General features: G+C 47.1%; 1 protein-coding gene across 1 annotated transcript; it reads right to left on the reverse strand.

The window, feature by feature from the left end:
* Positions 1–4,998: 4,998 nt before the first annotated feature.
* DMRT2 (doublesex and mab-3 related transcription factor 2) lies at positions 4,999–11,839 on the reverse strand. Its single transcript, XM_056848644.1, has 3 exons — positions 11,471–11,839; positions 9,651–9,753; positions 4,999–6,081 (listed from the first exon to the last, which is right to left on the reverse strand). The coding sequence occupies exons 1-3, from the start codon at positions 11,837–11,839 to the stop codon at positions 5,042–5,044; spliced, it is 1,512 nt and encodes a 503-aa protein (XP_056704622.1). The 3' UTR covers positions 4,999–5,041.
* Between the last annotated feature and the right edge of the window lie 10,831 nt (positions 11,840–22,670).

A 22,670-nucleotide genomic window follows, 5' to 3' on the forward strand; every position in this document is an offset into this window, starting at 1 on the left:
CAGGGGGTCTTTAAACCCCTCTGCGCTGCCTGCGCAGAGAGCGCAGAGGGGCATAACAACCCCCCCTGCCTTCCCGGGAGTCCCGGGAAGGTGGGCGGGGGGCTGAAGCCCCTCTGCTCTCTCTGCGCGGGGGGCCCTTTAAACAGATCTGCACCTCCCAGCGGGGAGGTGCAGATCTGTTTAAAGGGGGGGTGGAACAGATGTGTGCCTCCCTGCCGGGAGGCGCAGACCTGTTTAAAGCCCCCCCCCCCCGTGCCTTCATGGAAGCCCCATAAAGGCGCAGGGGGGGCGAATCTGCCGAATTTATTTGCCGAACCCCCAAAGTCGGCGAATTCGGCTCCCCCGTTTCCCGCCTTTTTTGAGTTTGGTTGTCCCGAGCCAAAAAACAGCCGAATCGGGGGAAATTCGGCTGATTTTCAGTTTGGGATGAACCGAATCAACAGCCCTAGCAATCATCCCACCCCTGAACAGTATTGCTTGTCAACACTGCTCTCTCTCTCACTCATTAGATTTGGAAAGGAAAAAAAATATAGGCATTGTGCTTAGAATTACTTTTTCATTTGGGAAAAAAATTCTCTCATTGTTACTCTTTTGACCTTTCCCGTCAGTTATAAGCTAGCATGGGTAGAGCAAAAAGTAACATTTTGACAAGGGGCCTGTTCAGATAGATTGTTTCCCATCTTTGGCTGGCTTTGGGGCTTTTAGCACTAAACTTGCAATGTGTGTGTGGGAAGGGGCAGATTCTGAACAGTAGAAGCTGCTCCGTTAGGGTGAATGGGGCAGTGTTCCACCAACCCAGGCTGCTGCACCCAGTCCCTGGCTGCCTACTTCCTGGCTTCACCAGGAAGTCCATGGGGTGGGTGGCTGTCTGCTAAGACAGTCTCTGTTTTTTGTTTAAATTAGCACTGCAAACAAGAGGAAGAAAAATATTGGCCACACAGGGACTCTCTCAGAGAAATTTTATGGCTACCAAAGCCCCAATTAGCTAGTGTATTCTCTCTTTAAAGCCTCCAACTCCACCCCATGGAATGAATCCAGAATTTATTTTTACACATGCCCACTTCCCTCTCTCCCTTCAACCAATGAAGAGGGAGCCATTTCTGTAAGTAAGGGGAAAGCCAGTAAAGTAGGAGTCACACAGGTGTGTGTCTCACAGTGAAAATTTTGCTGTTGTAGAATAAAGAGAGAAGCATCTGTTAGTGGAGAAGAAAAAATACTGTTCAGCCTTTTCTCTGGTTCTGAGAAGTTGAAGGAGGACTTTATATGAAAGGCAATTTCTTCCATAACACAGTTGTTGAACTTAATGTATACTTAAGGGGAAAGGCTTGAGCTTCCTTCTTCCCAACATAAACTTCCATGCCTAAAGAAAACCAAACTTTTTTCAGGTTGCAATCTTGTATACAGTATCTAAAAGGTAAATTTTGTTCAGTATAAAAGGATTTACATCTCGTTAAACATGCAGCAGATTGTACCATTAATGATAAATGAAAGATACTCAGCAATAATTTTATCTGCAAAGCTGAAAAATGGTACCTCCTGAAAAGAAAGGTGTGGGACTACTGAGTCTTTTTTGAAAAGCAGCGCTTAATCTGGCCCTTGAATGCACCAGCAACTTACCTTGCTATTTACACGCGTCCAGTACGAAAGCATCCAAGACGAGTTTAAATTTCTGTTCCCACCGCGCCGCCTTTGTCTGCTGCTTTTGATAAGCCCAGACGGACACGCTCCCACGCATGCCCAGTCGGCTTCTCCAAGCAAGGACAGCGATTGGTCCAGCATGAGTAAGGGAGGCGGGGGGAGTGCGGGGGTTGGCTGGCAGCAGGAAGTGGGCTGGCAGCAGGAAATGGATCGAACACAGTTTGCATGTTCCCACTGTTAGGCACCGGGTGTGGAGGACGTTTTATTTTTTTAATTCGCCGTATAAGCGGATGCACTTAACGTGGCGAAATTGCGCTCTGGAGACGTCCTCGGAATCCTTCGGGTGAGTTGCAGTGGGAACATGCAAGGAAAGCCCGCGGAAGCCGGCGCCGCAAATGGTAAGTGCTGACATGGCCAGGGTTTGGGCAGGCTGTGTGTAGTTAATTACAGAAGGAATGCCTTTCATTTCTGCATGTGGCCAAAGGCCTCCTTGCTTTGTGCTATTTTACAACATGAAAAATGTGTTCTTAAGCTAGGGGTTTGGATCAAATGAAGACCTGCAGTGTTTTCTGACTAGTGTGTTGAGTAGTGGGTATTAGGAAAGGGGGCTAATGGCAAGATTTCTTCCCTGCATTGGGTATTCCTTGTTATAATGTCAAAAGGAGAGGTTGCATTAGGTCAACACCTCCATAGGGATCAAAAGGGACCTTTTATGCAATTGGACAACTGTTTCTAGAATGTCTTCTAAAGGGCTGGAAGATAGGATGGGATAAAACCCAAATTAACTGGCTCTGCTTACTGTTGATTCTGTCTCTCATTCACTGTCCTGCCTCTGCCCTACCAGCTCCAATCGATACCAGTCAATACTGGTACTGACAGAAAGAAATGTCAGTCTGGTGTGGCTTTTGCACAGTTGTCGCCAGTGGCAGATCTACTACGAAACTAGTGAAACTTAACCTTCAGGGCCCCTAATCCCGGAGGGATCCTGAAGCACCTTTTTTTAAATGAGTGAATTTCTCAACAAAATCAGTGGAATTTTTGTTATTAAAATAAGGCTGTTTTAGTGATAGAATCATAAGGCAATTGGTTGAAGTACTTAATATTGACCTTAGAATATGCTCTAATACCCATTTCATATGGCCTCAAAAATATCCCTGTAATCAGTCAAATTTCAAAATTTTCTTGGGGGCTTGCAGCGCCCAAAACCCTAGTTGAATGGGCTCACTGAGCTCACCAGAATCTATTCATAGCCTACATTTTGACAGCTGGATCCTCGAATCTTTTGTTGGTGCATGGCTTAATAGTTCTATAACTCAGCTCTTAAGCCAGAGCCAATTGGAACCATAAAAAGACATCTGAATTCTCAATTCAGGCTGCACTCGTCTCACTTGTGCAATTTAACACCAAAAATCAGATTTTCACCTCTTTACCCTAACAAGCCTGCTCTGATGACCTTCTACCTCTCTATTAGAGAATGAATGAACCATTACATCTGCCATGGAACAACCCCACTGAAGATGATAACAGTGGTTACCCAGACCTCGTTGCTGGTGGGAAGAGGCTCGCTGTATGGTCCATTTTAAAGGACTCCACCCCACCACCCTGTTCTCGGCTTTGAGGTCCTTGCAAGGGCAGCAAGGCCCTTTGGACCTCGTTGGATGTTGCCCTATTGTTGCTGGATGCGAAGGGTCAAGCTTCAGGTTCCCAAAAATGTAGGTCCACCACTGGTTGTTGCACTTTCTGGACTACCATTGCTATATGCTCAGGCTCTACTTGTTCCCTGTTCTTAGCCTACTATTTCAAAAACGCTAGTTAGGAACAGTTAGCCCTGACCTGGATGGCCCAGGCAAGCCTGAACTCGTCAGATCTCAGAGTCTAAGCAGGGTCAGCCCTGGTTAGTATTTGGATGGGAGACCACCAAGGAATACCAGGGTTGCTGTGCGGAGGAAGGCACTGGCAAACCACCTCTTGCCATGAAAACCCCAAAAGGGGTTGCCCTAAGTCGGCTGCGACTTGACGGCACTTTATACACACAGTTAGGAACAGCACAATATTGGTGTTGTTTGTCCACTGCCTATATAGGATATAGACAGACCTGCATAGCCAAGACAACTAGAACACAGATAACCAGCATGCATATCTTGAGTTTTTTTGTACTTCTTCCAGACTAAATTTGAAGATGGCATGCAAGAAGACATGGACTTTTCTAAGCTAGCCAGTACAGAAGTCACCATGTGAGACAAACATAAAGGCTAGAAATTTGTTTGCATGTTTTAGAGATATGTTCACTGAATATTGCCATCAAAAATGTGAAATTTACCTCCTTGCGATGTACATAGAAACTGCAATATAAAACATTTAAGTGCACTTGAGCCCACTTATTTCAATGGGCTTAAACTGACTTTGTGCTAGATTGTGATCAAAGTCATTCTTGCTCAGAAGAGAAGAGGTGAATATCAATCACAGGATAGCGCAGAGGGAAAAACAGAACTTACACAAAGGAACACAGTGATAATCTACTTTTGTTACAATTAATAGATAGATGCAATAAGTGGACCTTACTTTATTATGACAAGCCACATAAAATTAAGAAAATTACAGATGGCCAAGTCAGTTTTAGTTGCAAAAATTTAAAATATATTTATTTCCATAACAAAAACATGCATTTATGTAAACAACCATTTACACCCCAAATTCTTTTGTACAAAATTTTGGTGAGAAAAGGAAGAATATCCGCTTTATAAAGAACATGGAAATCATCTTTTCCCCTTAAGCCCCTGCTTCTTTTACCTCAAGTCTGCAGGCTCAAACATGTTCTTTTATTTCTGTACAGCACCAAATATATTGTAGGTGCCTTTATAAATAATAATGGTGAGGATGATGACTGTGAGAACAACCAGTCTACAAGCCATTTAAGAAAGGGTATCTGCTCTAAAATAGATTAACTGAATGGAAATCTGAGGTTAGTTGAACAATCCTCAGTGGTAACTAGGGGTTGTCAACAGACAACTATCTTGTCCCTTTAATAGATGCTTCATGTGTAGAAATGGCCAGCTGAAGTTTTTCACAGCATGGAGATTAATAACATCACCTAGCAAATCACATCCTATTAAACTTCTATTAAAGGGACAGGACAATTGTTCTCCAGACTTGCTGGCAACTTTAGCAGAAATCCTAAACCACTTTTCTTAGAAATAAATTCCAGCAAAATAAATGTAGCTTCTATCCATGTAAGTAAGTTTTAGACTGCAGCATAAAATTATATGCATCCCAATCCTAAATGTTTATTTAAAAGTAATTTCCACAAAATCAAAATGAAGTTAGTTCTTGGTAAATATGGTTAGGATTATGTCCTTAAGTGCAAATTCACTAATATGGGTAATTTAAGGATCACATTATCTAACTATTGGGTAACACTGGTGACCATCGAAGAAGGTCGTTTGAGAATGGATTCAACTGAAAATGACAGGGGTTCATTTGTCGACAGTTTTGTTATAACTTGTTTGGTCCCCAAAATGTCTTTTGCATATTTGTCTATGGTAAATTTGTATTTTTGGTTCTCTTTGAGGGTATATTCTCTGTACTTTTTGGATTCCTCATCAAGCGTTGTCTTTAATTCAGGCCCTGTTTTGTTATGTAACGCCTGCTGGAATAATGAATGGAATGGGCTACATTTCAGCGGTGGAGGTAAGTTACTTTCTTTGTTGATCTTGCTGAGGGAGTGTTCCTGAGCAGCCAGAGAATCCTTTTCAGAGATGTATGAGAAAGTCCTCATAGGAGGTGAGAAGGCTGATCTCTCACGATTCTCCTGGGGGACCTGCTGGAGTTCATTTTGAGATGGTTGAATTTCTCGCACATGAGGAAGTAGGAATGAGTTTTCAGTTTTTGATGACATTATGCCACATTCAGAGTTTGGACAATCCTGACCTTTTGAAGCCTTGGAATCCCAGACTGCCCCGGGTTTGAGGGCTTGGACTGAGGTAGCATTTAGAAGGCACTGTTGATAGAGAAGGGCATCATTCAGGGGACCACACTTTGGCCATACCAGAAACCTGGAGGGCAAAGGGTACTGCCTATAGGTGGTAGCTACACTCACATTTGATGAAATCAGTTCCATATTCCCTGAACCTGAATACTGCATTGTTAGATCCAGGCAGGTTGGCAAGAAGTTGCAAAACTCCTTATTGGAAGCTTCAGTCTGTTTAGGGCTAAAGGCAGTTTTGTAAGAGTTGTATTCAGACCCATGCCCCATATGGTTAGGCAGAAAAAAGGCAGCAGCTTGGGTAGCTTCCATCATTTCTCTTTCCTTGTACTCCCTTTCAAGCATGATATTCTCCAGTTCTTTGTCAGCAAAAGCCCGCCTTTTTCTCATCCTGTCACTCACAGGAGGAGGCAAGGGTGAATTCCCTCCAAGGTAGGGATCTGCTGCAATGGGACGATAACCTGGTGGGGGGAAAGCCCAAAATAAAATTGGTCATTTGCATACAAACCCTGGGTTATAAAGGAAGTAGTAAGCTACTTTGGCAGTATTTGCTGCGTGGGAGCTGTATTGGTGCCTCAGTTCCCACTGAAGTCACTGTTATTTATATTATAAAGCATACAAAAGTGGCTTCAGACTTTACAGGGAAATGGAAGAAGACTCTATAAAAGTGATTTACACTCCTTACCATCCAAGACAATACTCATGCATAATAAGCAAGAAATAAGAAATTAGAAATAGAAATTTGAAGTATAAATAAAATAAGATGAACAACTTGTCTTTGCAGCTGGATTTCACACATCTCACCACAGGAGAAAGTGCAAAAAAATTCTTCCCAACATTACACACCGTGTGCAGAAACTAAGTTCAAATCACACATGCTTAGTGATCCCCTTACCATTACCCCTTTGTAATGTCCTCTTCAACCATTTATCCCATAAGAAACCCATAAATAGGAGGTTTTGCAATACAGGTTCTGATTCTTTGTTGAGCAATGCATAATATCACTGCCAAAGCTAACTGTACCTGTAGCTAATAGATTTCTAGTCTCTAAACATGTAATACTATGAACATAAAGACAACAGCAGCAATACAAAAAGAAAAGAAAAGGACAGGCAAATGAGAGAAAGAAATTTGGGAATGTATACATTTTCCAGACCTAGTCTTCATCATTTTAACTTGCTCAGCTTCTTCTAAGTGGTTTGGTAACTAAACACAATTACCATTCAGAAAACATAGGATTGCAATAATAGAAAAGTTGGAATATAACCTTCAGGCTATTTTGGTATACTATAAATGATCTTTCTGTGGATAATTAAAAGCAAATTGCCCTGTGAATTGTTCTTTTATTGTTACTAATTATTTTAATTCTACATGACTAATGAGCCTAATTTCTCATGGAAGTTTTTCTATTGGTACTTTCCTACAAGCTTAGAGATTGCATAGAAAGCTAGATCAGTTTTGCTGCTGGTGCTAATAAAACATCTCCCCTTAACGTTTGGACAAAAGGCAATTGCACCTATACTCCAGGCCTATGAATGTATGCACACTCAGAAATAAATCCCACTGATGGGATTTTTCCCAAAAATACGGGCATAGGATTGCATCCTAAAATGCACACTTAAGTTGGCCATCCAGATACATTTAAAATCAAACAGCTTTTGCCATTGGTCTGTAATAGGAATTGTTTTTCACCTTCATTGTTTTAGCACATTGGTAAGAAAAGTATATCTGAAAATATATGTGGTCAATTTCAAAGTTTAAGCAAATGTAAAAGGGAGACTATGGATGGTATTTTTTTTTCAAACAACCTGGTTTTCTTTTTCATAAGAATCAATACATTTAGATTCCCCCATAAACATTCTTAGTTTTTATTTTTTTTATTCACCATCCTCAAAGCATCCTTTGTTACTGAGTTGCTATAGATATTTAATGTAATCAGTTAATGGAAGCAAGATGCTTTTCAAATCAAATAGAAACCTATTTTCTTGTATTCATTTGCAGGGAGGGTGGTTTTGTTGGTTCATTTTGGTGTTAATTAGAAGTTGCTAGTTCCACTTACTAGTTTTTTCCATATTTTTTCCCAATTTTGTGTGTGTTAAGTGCCGTCAAGTCGCTTCTGACTCATGGCAACCCTATGAATGAAAGTCCTCCAAAATGTCCTATCTTTGACAGCCTTGCTCAGATCTTGCAAACTGAGGGCTGTGGCTTCCTTCTTTGAGTCAGTCCATCTCTTGTTGGGTCTTTCTCTTTTCCTGCTGCCCTCAACTTTTCCTAGCATGACTGTCTTTTCCGTGACTCTTGTCGTCTCATGATGTGACCAAAATACGATAGCCTCAGTTTAGTCATTTTAGCTTCTAGGGTCAGTTCAGGCTTGATTTGATCTATAACCCACTGATTTGTTTTTTTGGCAGTCCACGGAATCCGTAACACTCTCCTCCAACACCACATTTCAAAGGAATCTATTTTCTTCCTATCAGCTTCCTTCACTGTCCAGCTTTCACACCCATACATAGTCATAGGAAATACGATTGCATGAATTATTAATTAATTTCCCAATTTTACTCTGATTTTAACTTTGGATTATGAACTTCAGTCATTCCAGTATTTTTATTCAGATGTTAAACAACTTTTATGTCTTCAGATAAAAGTAAGCAGGTTCCAGGTTTTCTTCTGGCAATATAAGACATTTCTTAAATGAGTAATAAAACACGTACCATTTTATTTGAGAAATTCCTAGTGCATTCTGACACTTTCTGTGATTCAAATGCAATTTTATCTTTTGACCTAATTGCAAGATGCACTTTCCATGGAACCAACTCCCAAGGATTTTTTAAGCAAAGTTAATACGCATGGCCATGATCCAACACAGATTGAGGTGCTTAAACCCCAATGGAATTGAGCACATTAATTTTGTGTGGATTGAAGCACACATACAATGACTTTGAGTGCAATCCTGAAGGGGAGGCAAATCGGCATAGGAGCTGGCATGACCCTGCACCAACGTAATTGCCCATTTATCCCTGGATAAGGGGCACTTACGCTGGCATGGAGGGGGGACATTCATGCTGGCACCAGTAAACCACCTCACTGTGCGGGGCTCTGCCGTCGGCACAGCCATGCTGGAAGCAAAATCCCAGAAGTGGGAGCCCACACTGGCATGTGAGAAGGCCTTTCAGGGGATGGAGCTGCATTTAGGCAGCATCCTAATCCCTTTCACCCCAGGAACACCCCCTCAAGTTGCAGCGTTGCTATGCCACCTTTTTGGTGGCTTAGCCTCACTGAATTCTATGGGGGCATTTCCCCCATTTTACAATTTAAATTGTTTTATTTTCTCCGCTCCCAGCCACCATGTATCCACCCCACCCCCCCTTCAGGAATGGGCTGCCTGTGAGTACTTGAACTGCACTTTATTCAAGTGATTTCTACTTAGCAGTAACAAGTAATTTGCACCAAACATTCACAATGTGCCTTTGTGCACAATGAAAGACAAGCAACTATGACTGCCTGCTACGTAGGAGCCAAGCCCAAAAGATGTTCCCTCTACAACTTTGCCTGCCTTTTTAGGGGTGCCACAGGCAACTCACTGCTCCATATATAACTCTGCCCATGTTCTTAGGGCGCCATATGTCTTTCCATTGCGCAATTCTGACTAGCTTGTTGGGACTTCAGCCCACTCTGAGAATTTTAATTACCTATAAAACATATCATTTCTCTCCTCTCTGAAATTTTGCAGATAGGATCCCTTGGATAAGGGATACAATCCCTCAAAATGTCATCCAGGTTGGAGTGAAAACAAGGAGCTGCAGCCAGAAATGTGTTTTCCACTACAACCAATTTAAAGCAAGCCTGTGCTGACAAATTAAATGAATTAAAATTTTAATGATTAAAAAAACAAACGCATACCCTTATACATTGTTCAAAATAATGCAGGCAAGTGCCAGTAGTGTAGACGTTTCACTAAATCATTATCCTCTTCATCAAAGTCAAAATGCCTAGAAGATGGAAGAGTCAAAGTGTCCAAGTGTATTACCTTCTAAAATACTTTTGGCCAGCAAACTGGGCGTTCGGACATGCCTCTGGTACACTGTCTTGCGTTCAAAGTTAGCTTGCTTCCCTGTCAGCCCCTTCTTATCCTAACAAAGAAAGGTTTGTCACAAGTCAGAGGTGGCTTCACAATTCATTTCTTCATTTAATGGAAAAAAAATTACGCTCTGATATTCTTAGAATATAAAGACTCAGACAGCTCCTTTTCCTAGTCCATGCATGAGGAGTCTTAAAAAATAAGACAGATCTGTCCTAATTTAAACATTCTTAAATAAAACTACTTATTCGATGTAACAGCCTTGGAGAGAAAAAACTGCAACAGACAAAGTGGCCTTGTGTTCAATACCTGCTAGGAGCACTCTGTTTCTCTCAATTTTCCTAATTTAAGCATGAACAATCCCCATTCATGGGTCCTAAATGCATTACTAGGAAACCCTTCTGATTTTAATTGGACTTCCTTTTAATAAAGAATGTTTAGGGCCTAGATGTGGAGCTGTGATGCTAAGCATGTTGGAAAGGGAAACTTCCTAACACAAATGAAAGCTCCAACAGCTATTTAAAGTTCCATTCATATAAATACAAAAGATTCAAACATATGTTGTACCCTGTCATTTAAATCATTAGGATTGTAAACATAGAATCTAAACATCTTTGTAGAAATGTGTCGAATATGTTTAGATTCAATGTTAGGGAATAGATTGCAGCAGTCCTAGGGGACTGGGGAACATTGAATTTTACACTTTAGAAATATTCATTTTCGCTATTATATAGCATCTTTTAAAAAATAAAAACTCTTCAGCAGGCAAATATATAAGCACCTGCTTCATTTATGGTCAGACACTGCACTGTAGAGAAATCCTCTAGCAGGCATAACATTAGAACAGGATTTACATCTTTTATATATAGGGAAGGGTGCAGAGGGGAAACTGCTGAGACCTGATAAAAAAAATCCTGAGAATATTCTAAAGGGAACAGAGGTAGGGAAATGGCAGTTTCATAACCTTTGTCTGGATTCACTTTTGCAACCAACCAAGACAGCATCTGACTAGGAAAGCAGGATCCTGAGTTCTTCTAAAGTGCATTGGGATTTACTACCCTGTAAATGTGTGCAGGATTGTCAAATCAGCCCTCTTGGGCCAAAATCCCATTTGAATGGTAAAATGCAGAAAGGTTAACATGAGATTGTAAATTCCTGCAGGGCATCAGGCAATTCAGAAACCTGAAAGAAGCCCGTTTCAAAGCGCCTTTCACATTAAGGTGTGAATAATGGTACCAGATCCAAATTAATTGTTTAAATCCAAGCACCCCAGCAGCTAACGCCCTTCGCCCAACAATCCTGTTACAAAGGCTGGAATAGCATCACCTACAGCGGACCAAATAACTGAGGCCTTTTATGCAGGGATGTTTTCCCAAGGTCACCCCTGCCTACTGCTTTGAAGGCTCCTTTTAAATAGACATGCCTTTCCCGCCCCTCAGAGATCACCTCTCTCTCCCCCAGCGTTTTGCCAGAATTGTCCAGATTCTGGCTAAAACAGCAACTGGAGAACACGGGCAAAACGGGGAGGGGGGAGAGAAAAGGCACGCCTAATCCAAAGGGAGCCCCGAAGCCACGGGCAGGGAGGCGGAGGGGAAACGTCGCGCATAAAAGGCCCACGGTTCGTGCAGAATGCATTTCGGGTGCAAAGACTGCCCAATGGCATCCAGGGACAGGCCTGCAGGGAAGCTCTCCGGGCACCTTGGCTGCCCGATCCTGGACAGTGGCAGGCCAAGGGGGCGGGCTGGGAGTGGGGGCGTGCCGGGGCTCACCTCGGTGGCCTGCTGCCTGCGGAGGGCCACCTGGGCGGCCATGACGCGCTGCCTCTCCACCACCAGCAGGCAGTTGGCGCACTGGCAGTCCCGCCAGCGGCAGAAGCGCTTGTGGCCCTTGAGGCAGGACACCACGCCGTGGTTGCGGCACCGCGCGCACTTGGGCGTGCGGCTCAGCTTGCGCGCCGACGGCTCCGCGCCCGGCCCGCCTCGGGGGGCAGGAGGCCCCGGCCGCGCCGCCGCCCCGCCGCCCGCCGCCAGCTCCTCCTCGCCTCCGGGGCCCGGCGGCGGCGGCGGCTCCTCCAGGCTCTCCACGTCGATCTCCCAGGCGGCCTCCCCGGCGCGCGCCCCCGGCAGCCCCTCCGCCATGGCCGGCGCCGCGCCGCTGCCGCCGCCGCCGCCTCCTCCAGCGCGCTCACTGCAAGGCACAAGAGACAGCCCGTTAGCTCGGCGCCCGGGGCCCCCAGCGCCTCCGCCCCGCACCCGCCGCACCCGCCGCCCAGGCGCACCACCCGCGCCCGCTCCCGCTCCCAGCCGCCCTCAAGCCGGCGAGCACCCGGCCCGCAGCGCAGGGCTGGGGGAGCCCAGGCAGCTGGCCGGCCTCGCTCCCAGCGGGGCAGCTGCCCGGGGGCCCTGCAGCGCTAATCTAGGCACGCTGTTCGTGGCTGGCAATGAAGGAATAAGTACTGCGCGGGCGCGTCAAGTGCCGCTAAGACGCTTCCGACTCGGGGCGACCCTATGAATGAAAGTCCTCCAAAATGTCCTGTCTTGGACAGCCCTGCTCAGAGCTTGCAAACTGAAGGCCGTGGCTTCCTTGATTGAGTCAATCCACCTCTTGTGGGGCCTTCCTCTTTTCCTGCTGCCCTCAACTTTTCCTAGCATGACTCTCTTTTCCCGTGACTCTTGTCCTCTCATGACATGACCAAAATACGACAGCCTCAGTTTAGTCATTTTAACTTCTAGGGTCAGTTCAGGCTTGATTTATAACCCACTATACTATCTATCATATATCTATATCTATAGTATACTATACTAAACTATAAATATTTGTTATTGGACAATGCATATTTAGCATGTGTTTTACTAAACACTGATTTTGTTGGAAGTACCAATATGTCTTTAATTTTGTCGAGCATTTACATTTTTATTCCTGTGAGTGGTTGTGTAGGTAAGGGCCCCAGTGCACCGCTTTCCACAGCTCACTTCTTCAGATGAAGACGCGGGCCTCAGATCAGAGAGTTCCGAAAGAGGCTCGCTTGGCACCCAAAGGAACAGCACGCAGCCTCACCGGTCACCTCCAAGCACGCTCAGTGGCTCTGTCACCGGACATGCTCGGGGCAGACTACCGGGGGAAAGCCACACAAAGGTTAGAAACCTCCCGGAAGGATCCCACAGAGCCAGAAGCTGACTTCGCTACGCATCTCGCACCACTGGCGCACGGCTCCTCTCGTGGAGACGAGATTCCTCTGGCCCCTTCAAGGCGAAGTTGTTTTTAACTGACGCGAAGCCTTTGAGCGGACTGGCACCGGCTTCTCCAAATCCACCCAGTCCTGGGCCCACTACAGGGGCTCCAGTCCACCCAACTGCAATAGACTGTTGTTAGTGTTTCAGATGCCGCTCGACTCCTGCCCATTCTTTGCTGCAACGACTAACGCGGCTACTGCTCTGGAATTGTTTGGAGACCAACGGTGTCAGGTCTTCTACCACAAATGCTCAGAGTTTCACCTTTAATCTCTCCCGCATGCAAACACACGCTTCCGTCAAAGGTCTTTCATTGTTCGTCACAGAAGAACCTGAGCACACAGATGGTAACAAGTTGGTTGTTCCCTCCCACCCCTGTGCGATCGGGAAGGTCTCCCTGGCTCTTCTGGCAAACCCCCCACGCCCTTCACAATCATTCAGAGACCAACAGAGATTTTACCGGCACACTTCCCACAGCCCTGTGCTTCCAAGTGGGAAAGTGCGCTTCTTTCTTTTGAAAACCCGATCGTTATGGAACCAAGGGCATACATGGGTGGTGTATTTTGTTCACCACTGGTTCTCTTCGCTGACTTCCTTTGCCTGTCAAGCCTATTGTTAAAGGTTCGGGAGCCTGAAAATGTGACACAGATATCCACAGTCACTATGACAGATTGCCCCGGATGCCATCTAGCTCTCTACAGACCTTGGAAGGTTTATGACCTTAAGCTGCTCTGCGCTTTTCTCCTCGGGAATCGTGCCAGCATTCTGTCTGCATGGGTTCTTCCTAAGCACCTGTTCAAAAAGCACTTTTTCAGACAGGAAGGTATATACAACTTTTGTTTGTAATTGCTTTTAACTCTGTTCACTGGCACCTCTTCGAGCTGTATGTCACCTGCTAGGATTACAAACGGATTTTGAGTTCACATGATTAGGCCTCCCGTTTCTTCGCAGGCTGGTAGCACGAAGAAGACTCCTAATACGCCTCTGTGTCAAGGGCCGGGCAAACCGAAGTTGGGGGTTTGAACTGGAGATTAATTATCAACCCTGTTCAATGAATATGATTTCGATGCAACGAATTCTGGAAATGCCCTCCTGTCTTACTCGTCTAAGCACTCCGAAAAGAGTTTTGTTTTGAGGATTCCTCCGGCTTCAGAATGAGAATAGAGGCTATTATCTGGGGCTGTTTGACAGTTCTCAAGTGTAGAGTAGGACCACCACTTCAAGAAAAGAGGCCTTTAATCATCACCCTAACTGCAAAAATAAGCCTCCGTCTGAAGTGTGCTTTAAAAAAACAAGTATCACACTTGAAAATATTTTTGAAAAGCACTCACAGGCAAATTGTTATTAGGGAGACCACTAGGCACTACAGCTCCGATCCCAAAAGCCAGTGCTTATGGCGAATTGCATTGCAGCCTAGCGTGCCAGTGGCTGTAGATTCTTCTCACTTTCCACTCCGGCATCCTTCTCGTTCTATAGCTCTTTATTTACTTCACAGTATATTTTTTGCGTGCGTTTTTTGCCAAGAGGTTGTGTCCTGAGCTTTGGGCCTACTTCAATCACTGAAATCTCTTCCCATTTCTTTATATTTTTTTCTATGGCCCGGTTAAATCATCTCCGCGCCGTATCCAACCCATTGCAGTTGTTTTCCAGATAAAAAGTAAAACGTGCAATGCAATCCTAGGCATGTTTTCTCAGCTAATAAGTCCCGCTGTGTTAAGTGGGGCTTAAACGTGGATAGAACTGCAGCGTTCTTCACCCTCAGTGCTGCACAGATGGAGATATGGGAAGTCAGGATGACGTAAAATATCAGTAGCAAGAATTTGCCTGATCTCCTGTACAATGTGGTTGGCACCATTAAAGAACTTGACTGCAAAAGTGCATTCCGAGAATGTTTAAGATCGCAAGCAGGTAACATTTCGGGTACGGGACTGGCAGGGCGCGTAAGGCTGCAGTCGGGCGGGTAAATCCGATTGAACTCAGCGGGACATACTTCCAGCTTTAAAAATGTGGAGCTGTGGGCTATTGCTATGGTTGGTTAATGAGGCTTCACCCGATTCAATATGTGCCCGAAAGTCCTCCTTTTTCTCTGTTGCCCTCCCCGACAGAGATGAGTAAGCCTTGCTTTTCTACAGGATGCCGTTTTCATAGCGAACCAGAGAGGATAAAGGGTGGGAGGGGAGGCAGAGAGACATACCGAACTTTGTTACCATCAGGATATTAAAACCAGCCTTGGCGGCGGAACGGGATGCCTGCCCTGAAACTCCCGTAAGGTCCGGGCGCGCGTTCCCACGCGCCCGCACCTTGCCCGCCACCCCCAGAGGAGCACTCACCCAAGCGACGCGCCCCGGGCTGCTCGCAGAGCCCGTCGGCCACGGTATGCAGGCTCCGCCGGTGGATTGGACCTGGCTCAAGAAGGCGAAGGGGAGAAAAAGGCAGCCCGCAGCTGATCCGCCCGTCCGAGCTTCCCAGTCCTTGGCGCGGCGCGGCCTCTGCGCTGGGACCGAGGGGAACGGGACGGCCCCTTGCGGGAAGAGCCGCCCAGCCTCGCAGAGCTCCGCCGAGGGAGCCCTTCGGGGGAAGCTGGGGCCAGGCTTCCTTCGCCCTCCGCCGCACGCACAGATTTTATCAACTCCAGCTTTCCTGGCTGCGCTCAGCCCCGCCCTGCTTGCCCGGGCTATCAGGCCGGCGATTGGTGACTTGTCAAGCCGTGCGCTTTCTGACTGGCTACTCAGAAGTTGGAGGGGGCCCCTCCTCCCTGCCCCCCCCCCGCCCCTTCTGCTGCTTTCCCCAGCTTGCGTGCAGCTGTTTCCTCCGCTTGGCAGGGTCACCTTTTCTTTACCAGCATCGGCGGCAAACGAGCCCTGCGTGAAATGCTCTGCTTGCTGTCCAGGCCTGAAAACGCCTACGGGAAAAGGTAACAAGAGGCTCCCAGACAGCCCAGAGTTATACGTGTAGTCGTCACAGAGGTGAATATGCTAAGCAGCGGACCAAAAAGAGGGAAAGAAGAAACCATGTGTCCAGCGCTGATCTTCAATAACTTTAAAATCCGCAGGGGAGAAATTTAATTTGCTGTAAAATCACCATGATGTCATAAACGGAAAAAGAAATCGAAGAAAACCGAAACCAGTTTAAGATCTCTGTAACTAATGCGGATTTCCCCCTTTGCTGCTAACGATCATTTTGCAATTTAAAAACCACGCGTCCAAATGTAGATCACAAAATCACACAAGGTTGGAAGAGTCCACAAGGGCCATCGAGTCCAACCCCCTGCTATGCAGGATCCCACAATCAAAGCACTCCCGATAATTGTGCTCTGCCATTTGTTGGAGGTGTCCCCTCTTAATTTTCATTTTATTTGAAATTTTGGTATAATTTCCTGCCACGAAAATGAGAATAAAATGGGCATTCAAATCCTTCCTCCATCTCTTGCATGACTTAAAAAAAATGTTTAAGGAAACAAGAAATAGAATTGGTTCTTGTAGGTTATCCGGGCTGTGTGACCGTGGTCTTGGTATTTTCTTTCCTGACGTTTCGCCAGCAGCTGTGGCAGGCATCTTCAGAGGAGTAACACTGAAGGACAGTGTCTCCTCTGAAGATGCCTGCCACAGCTGCTGGCGAAACGTCAGGAAAGAAAATACCAAGACCACGGTCACACAGCCCGGATACCTACAAGAACCAATGAACTCTGACCGTGAAAGCCTTCGACAATATTAAGAAATAGAATTGTTTGGTTTTAAATGTGTGGATTCTATTTTCAAAGGTAATTTACTTCCATGGATGAAAATGAAATCTGAAAAACGACAGCGGTGCTGCATCTGGCTGTCTGGGAAGCCACTGGCTTAGTAGTGATATTGAAAAGGAAAAAACAGCTGACTAAAATTAAAGAAATACATAAAACCAACCTTGCCAAAACGTGTCGGATTAAATTATATACATAACCTTCTTATGGCATAAGAGAAGAATGTTTTCTATCAGCAATATTATGGTCTATTTTCAGAGCTTTATACACACAACACAAATAACTTGTGTTCTGTTTATATGATATATATCTATATCGTACCGCTCAGAAAGGGAAACTCTACTCATGGTGCCATGGAAAAATCTTTCTAGTTTACGGAACAACAGTATTTTATCATGTCCATTGCCTGTGGTATGTGCCTTGCGGTTTTTAACTTTTTTGTGTGTGAACACTATCAACAGAAAGGCAAGATCTCAGTTTGTTTGGTGCCCCCCCCCCCACTTCTCCGAAAGATTAACCATTAATATATTGTTTATCGTACTCTATTCTTGGTCTGTCAGAGGACCGACCTTTTAAAAAATGGGTATTCAGTGTTTCAACTATTTACTGCCTTTGCCCTTTTGGTGGGGGACATGGGTTAATCTATCAATATTTACAAGGTAAGAAACAGTCTTTAGACTCAGACACCCAGAGAACCGCTACTATTGAAGTCTTACAAGTAACAAATTCTCAGCAAAGCATACCGCGACGAATGTAAGGAACAGGTGAAACGGAGGAAAATATATCATATGTGCATTCGGTTTTACAACGTCTCTCTTATCCCCCGTGAACTCTATTCACCATGAACAGGTTCTTTTAGCGTCACGTGTGAAGCCACCCTTGACACAGGCGGTGGCTGCCCTATGCACATCCCGTGCACATTTACTCATAATTAAGTCTGAGTAAAGAGGAAGACCCAACAAGAGATAGATTGACTCAATAAAGGAGTCAATTTGCAAGATCTGAGCCTTCAATTTGCAAGATCTGAGCAAGGCTGTCAAAGGTAGGACATTTTGGAGGACTTTCATTCATAGGGTCGCCATGAGTCGGAAGCGACTTGACGGCACTTAACACACACATACACAAAGAGTACATAAGGGTGCAGAAGTGAGGCTTCACTTAACCGCCTCTGCTCCCTTTGGGTATTTTCTAGATAAGTTGCTAACTCTTGGATAGCAGTTTTACCTCGTCTCGACCTCAAGTTCAAATGGAAAGAACGGTCCGGAGGAAATGTTGGGTAGATACCGCAAAATATCACTTCAGACCCAAATCTTACAGGAAAGAATGGATCGACGGGAATTCTACTCGAAAGGCTGAGCCGGCCGTGACCCTATCATTTGGCAAGTCTTTGTGAACTGCCAGATGCAGGGTGCATGACCCTCATTCAAACTTATCCGTAGCTATGACGTTGTGTCGGAGAGATGACGTCACAGCCTCCCTCTTTAGGATGCGGCAATCCTTTCTTCTTCAGCTAAGGATTTTCTTTTAAGTAGAAGAGCGTCCCTAATACAGGGCACAGGAGTTGACCAGCAAAACAGGAGGAGGGTCTTGAGTTGGCACATCCCTGTCCAGCTGTGTTCTTCCACAGGGATCTCTCGAATTCTCCATTCAGTTCGTTTTGCTTCAAGAGTCCAAGCCTTGACTTCCTGTTAAGAGCCGTGGGTAGCAGTAACCTTTACTCCCAAAGAAGAACTGGGTCGTGTTTCAAACTGTGTGCCCTTCACGTGTCCAGACTGCGGAGATTGTTTTTGCCTTCCCGCCCTCTCAGGGCGAGGTTAAAAGCCCCCGTGCAAAGAGATCGCAAAGGTCGAGCCTTTCTTTTTCCGCCGTCGCCAATTTTGTAAACGTTTTAAGGAACAAATAGAACTGGGTAGGGAGATGGCCGATGTGTGTAACCCATAACAACTTTGTAAGACAGAAAAGGGCGGCAAGTAGAATCGGGTTGTTCCATAAACTCAAAACAAACAGCATAAAAACCATGCGGTCCCCGACTGGGATTGACTTTAAATAATTGTTATATAAAGTGAAAACAGTTCCGGTCGGCAGGAGTTTGTGTACTATAAACGCCTAGCCCTGCGGGACTCATCGAAGGATTTAGCAACAGCAACTGAAAGCAACCTTTCGCTCGGACCGGGCAGTTTGCTTTCCGGATGAAGCCTGAACAGGCGCCTGCAGAGAAATGCCGGAGGATCACCTCCCAAACACTACAGAGCTCTGGAAAAGGGGGGGGGGGGCGGATCAAACTCGGAAAGTCGAACATCAATGGAGGGACGTTTTGTTTGTCCCAGCGCTTCCACAAAAGACAGTCTGGAAGTAGCAAGTTATCCGGGGCGTGCCAATCCGGGATGTACTAAAATGCATGACAAGCCAGCCCATTGGAAGCAATGGGAGAGGATGCCCAGCCCATTGAAGATAATAGGAGCCGGAAGTGTCGGTTGACTTGCATGGGCTCCATTGAAATAAATTACAGCACAAAAAGAGTTGCAAAGAAAATGTGTGGAATGGATTTCCCAGTAAGGTCTCTAAACCGTTCTGGGGTGGGGATGACAGCCCCCCAAAGGGATTAAGAGCCCCTGGGACTCTCAGAAGTGTTCTGGGGTGGGGATGACAGCCCCCCAAGGGGATTGAAAGCCCCTGGGACTCTCAGAAGTGTTCTGGGGTGGGGATGACAGCCCCCCAAGGGGATTGAAAGCCCCTGGGACTCTCAGAAGTGTTCTGGGGTGGGGATGACAGCCCCCCAAAGGGATTAAGAGCCCCTGGGACTCTCAGAAGTGTTCTGGGGTGGGGATGACAGCCCCCCAAGGGGATTGAAAGCCCCTGGGACTCACAGAAGTGTTCTAGGGTGGGGATGACAGCCCCCCAAGTGGAATGGCAGCCCCTGGGACTACTAGTAGTGGTCTGGGAGTGGATTCACAGCCCCAGGGGTGGAACGCCAACTGCTGGTAATAGAGTCAGTGTTCTCCATCTTGAAACATAAACTGTACTTTACATTTTGATTAATTCTGCAAGACAGAGGGAAGGCATTGAGGGAGAAGTGGGGGTGGCCGTGGACCCCCCACAGTCACCTCGCAGAACACCTCTCACCTCCGCAGACAGGATAAGAGGGCGCAAGATGCTCTTGGGCCCTTCCAGCCCTGTGGCCAAGGTGTGCTCGAAGGAGTGCCCCTGTGCCACTAGTCGTTCCACCTCTTGAGACATGAGGGGCCTGTCCTGGTCGCTTGGCCCAGGGTGGAGACCTGTCTTGGCAGCCTCGTCCCAGAACTTGTGCTGTCGGGCCTGTGTCACCACGTGCCTCTCTGGGGGAATGGCAAGCGAGATATTCTCCGTCACGATCCCAAACAGGGGCACCTTTTCAGCGTCTGTCCAGTTGGGCTGTCGGGATGGGGTGCATCCAGCCTCACTGGCCTCTGCCATCTTCCATGGATGCCTTGGGAATGAGGAGGGCGGCCGGCAAGCCTGCGACTCCCAGGGGCTTTCAATCTTCTTGGGTGGCTGTCACCCCCACCCTAGAACTCTTCTGAGAGTCCCGGGGGCTTTCATCCCCACCCCAGAACACTGCTGAGAGTCCCAGGGGCTTTCAATCCCCTTGGGGGGGGGCTGTCATCCCCACCCCAGAACACTGCTGAGAGTCCCAGGGGCTTTCAATCCCCTTGGGGGGGGGCTGTCATCCCCACCCCAGAACACTGCTGAGAGTCCCAGGGGCTTTCAATCCCCTTGGGGGGGGGCTGTCATCCCCACCCCAGAACAGTTCTGTGAGTCCCAGGGGCTTTCAATCCCCTTGGGGGGCTGTCATCCCCACCCCAGAACACTTCTGAGAGTCCTAGGGGCTGTCATCCCCACTCCAGAACACATCTGAGAGTCCCAGGGGCTTTCAATCCCCTTGGGGGGCTGTCATCCCCACCCCAGAACGGTTTAGAGACCTTACTGGGAAATCCATTCCACATTTTCTTTGCAACTCTTTTTGTGCTGTAATGTCTTTCAATGGAGCCATTCAAGTCAACGACACTCCCGGCTCCCATTATCTTCAATGGGCTGGGCATCCTCTCCCATTGCTTCCAATGGGCTGGCTTGTCATGCATTTTAGTACATCCCATACAATCCTCCAGGCTAGTACCGGGCAACCAGGCGTCCTCCAGACACGCCTCTTTGCTACTATCGCTGGCTGCTGCAGGACATGCCTCGGTGGTGGGGTAAATTAGAAATCCGTCCGAGTGTGGGAGTTGGGGAACTCTTGAGATCCCGACCTGGCACAATTTAGTAAGAAACCAGCGGATCCCTTCGGCTGTGTGTGAGGGTATTTGTGCACCTGTGTGTGTCTGACTGTTCCTTTTGTTTTGTTTGGATTGGAGGATGCAATTCTTGCAGAAAGCACATCGCCCACTCCTAAGGAGACACCAAGAGGGCTTTCCACTCTCTTTTCGTTCCCGGTCCTGAAGCCTGTTACCAGCAGGAGAGTCCCTCAGCATCGCTTCTAGGTGTGTGTAGAGTGGCGTCAAGTCGCAGCCGACTTATGGCGACCCAGTAGGGTTTTCAAGGCAACAGAAGAAGAGGGGTGGTTTGCCATTGCATAACGACCCTGGTATTCCTTGGTTATCTCCCATCCAAGTACTAGCCAAGACCGACCCTGCTTAGCTTCTGACATCTGAAAAGATCAGGCTAGAGTGGGCCATCCAGGTCAGGGCTGGCTTCTATACCCAGTCGGAAATAGTCTCCCACTCCACCTCCTGTTTGCCTTGCGAAGGCAGCCCCCCCCCCTTGCGTGGGTCAAACAGCAAGGAGTCGGGACGCCTTTGAGGCGAGGTCGAGATAACTGTCCGGGGGAGGCTCAACTCCCTCCTCACGCTGTCCGCGGCCCCCAGCCCAATGCCGCGGCTGCTGCTCACAGAGACCAGAAAACCTGGCAGCTCTGTTGGCTACCTGAGTGTCTTGCTATTGCTATTGCATTCACACGAGCCTTGCAAAGAAACCTCATCAGCACTACCCTGTTTCCTCCGCACCCCCATCCAAAGACATGTTGTTGCCCCACTGACGTTTCTCCTTCGATGCCCGTGTGTGCATGCGTACGAGCCGAGCCCCACTTTTCTTGGGAAAGGGCGGGTACAAAACGAATGCATGGGTTTGAGATAGCCCTAGTCCACGCAAGTGGATACCACCCTCAGTCTGCCAAGTGCCACGAAGCCCTTTGGGGCTTTGCTGTAACCGGCTGAGGCAGCAGCCCTTCTGGGATATCTGCGAATGAAGGCATAAGAACATCAGAAAAGCCCTGCTGGATCAGACCAAGGCCCATCTAGTCCAGAAGTCTGTTCACACGGCGGGCTACCACTGGCAAGCTGTTCCGGGACGGTACCATTTCCAGACTGCAGGTGGGGGGCTGCGTGCTGGGATGCTGCCCCGCTGAAAAAATGTTATCTCCCAAGGGGGAAAAAAACAGCAGGACAAGAACAAGGGCTCCGTCTAGATTCTAGATTTCTTCTACAGGCGGAAGGGTGTGGGTAAAAAATACACACTCACACACCTGCAGCGTCAAAAGGGCAAAGCTTTGTCCTTCCCGTGCGCTGCATGTAAGAACTGGGTCAGAGCGCGCCGATGGTTCTTCTGGCTGCGTCCTGCAAGTTTTATGACAGAAGAAGAGTCCAGGCGAAGTCTCTCTCTCTCTCTCTCTCTCTCTCTCTCCCCTCCCCCCGAACTGGGTCACCTCTTCGCATTCTGTTTGTAGCTACATCCGAAAGACGCTGAACATCTGCCTGTTTCCTCAGAAGTCAGTCATGCCGCGCAGTCTGTAGGGCGGGTAAGACAGCAGCCTGGAGAAGGAAAAGGGCCCCGCGCCAGCCGCAGGAGACAGCAGCCTGGCAACGGCCCGAAGGCATGCCAAGGGATGCCCCCTTGAAGCACCATCAGGCTCCCGCTGCACAGACACGGCCCAGTTTGCTCTGAAGAAAGGAGAGCGGGGTGGCGGGTGTA

Source organism: Euleptes europaea, chromosome 4 (genome assembly GCF_029931775.1).
Source record: "Euleptes europaea isolate rEulEur1 chromosome 4, rEulEur1.hap1, whole genome shotgun sequence".
Classification (NCBI taxonomy): domain Eukaryota; kingdom Metazoa; phylum Chordata; class Lepidosauria; order Squamata; family Sphaerodactylidae; genus Euleptes; species Euleptes europaea.

Excerpts from the sequence above, each read along its gene's own strand:
- DMRT2 (XM_056848644.1), bottom strand. The coding sequence starts at position 11,839 with ATGGCGGAGGGGCTGCCGGGGGCGCGCGCCGGGGAGGCCGCCTGGGAG. Across the intron at positions 9,754-11,470 it reads GCAGGCAGCAGGCCACCGAG|GATAAGAAGGGGCTGACAGG; the intron begins GTGAGCCCCGGC and ends TTTCTTTGTTAG. Across the intron at positions 6,082-9,650 it reads GGCCAAAAGTATTTTAGAAG|GTTATCGTCCCATTGCAGCA; the intron begins GTAATACACTTG and ends TCCCCCCACCAG.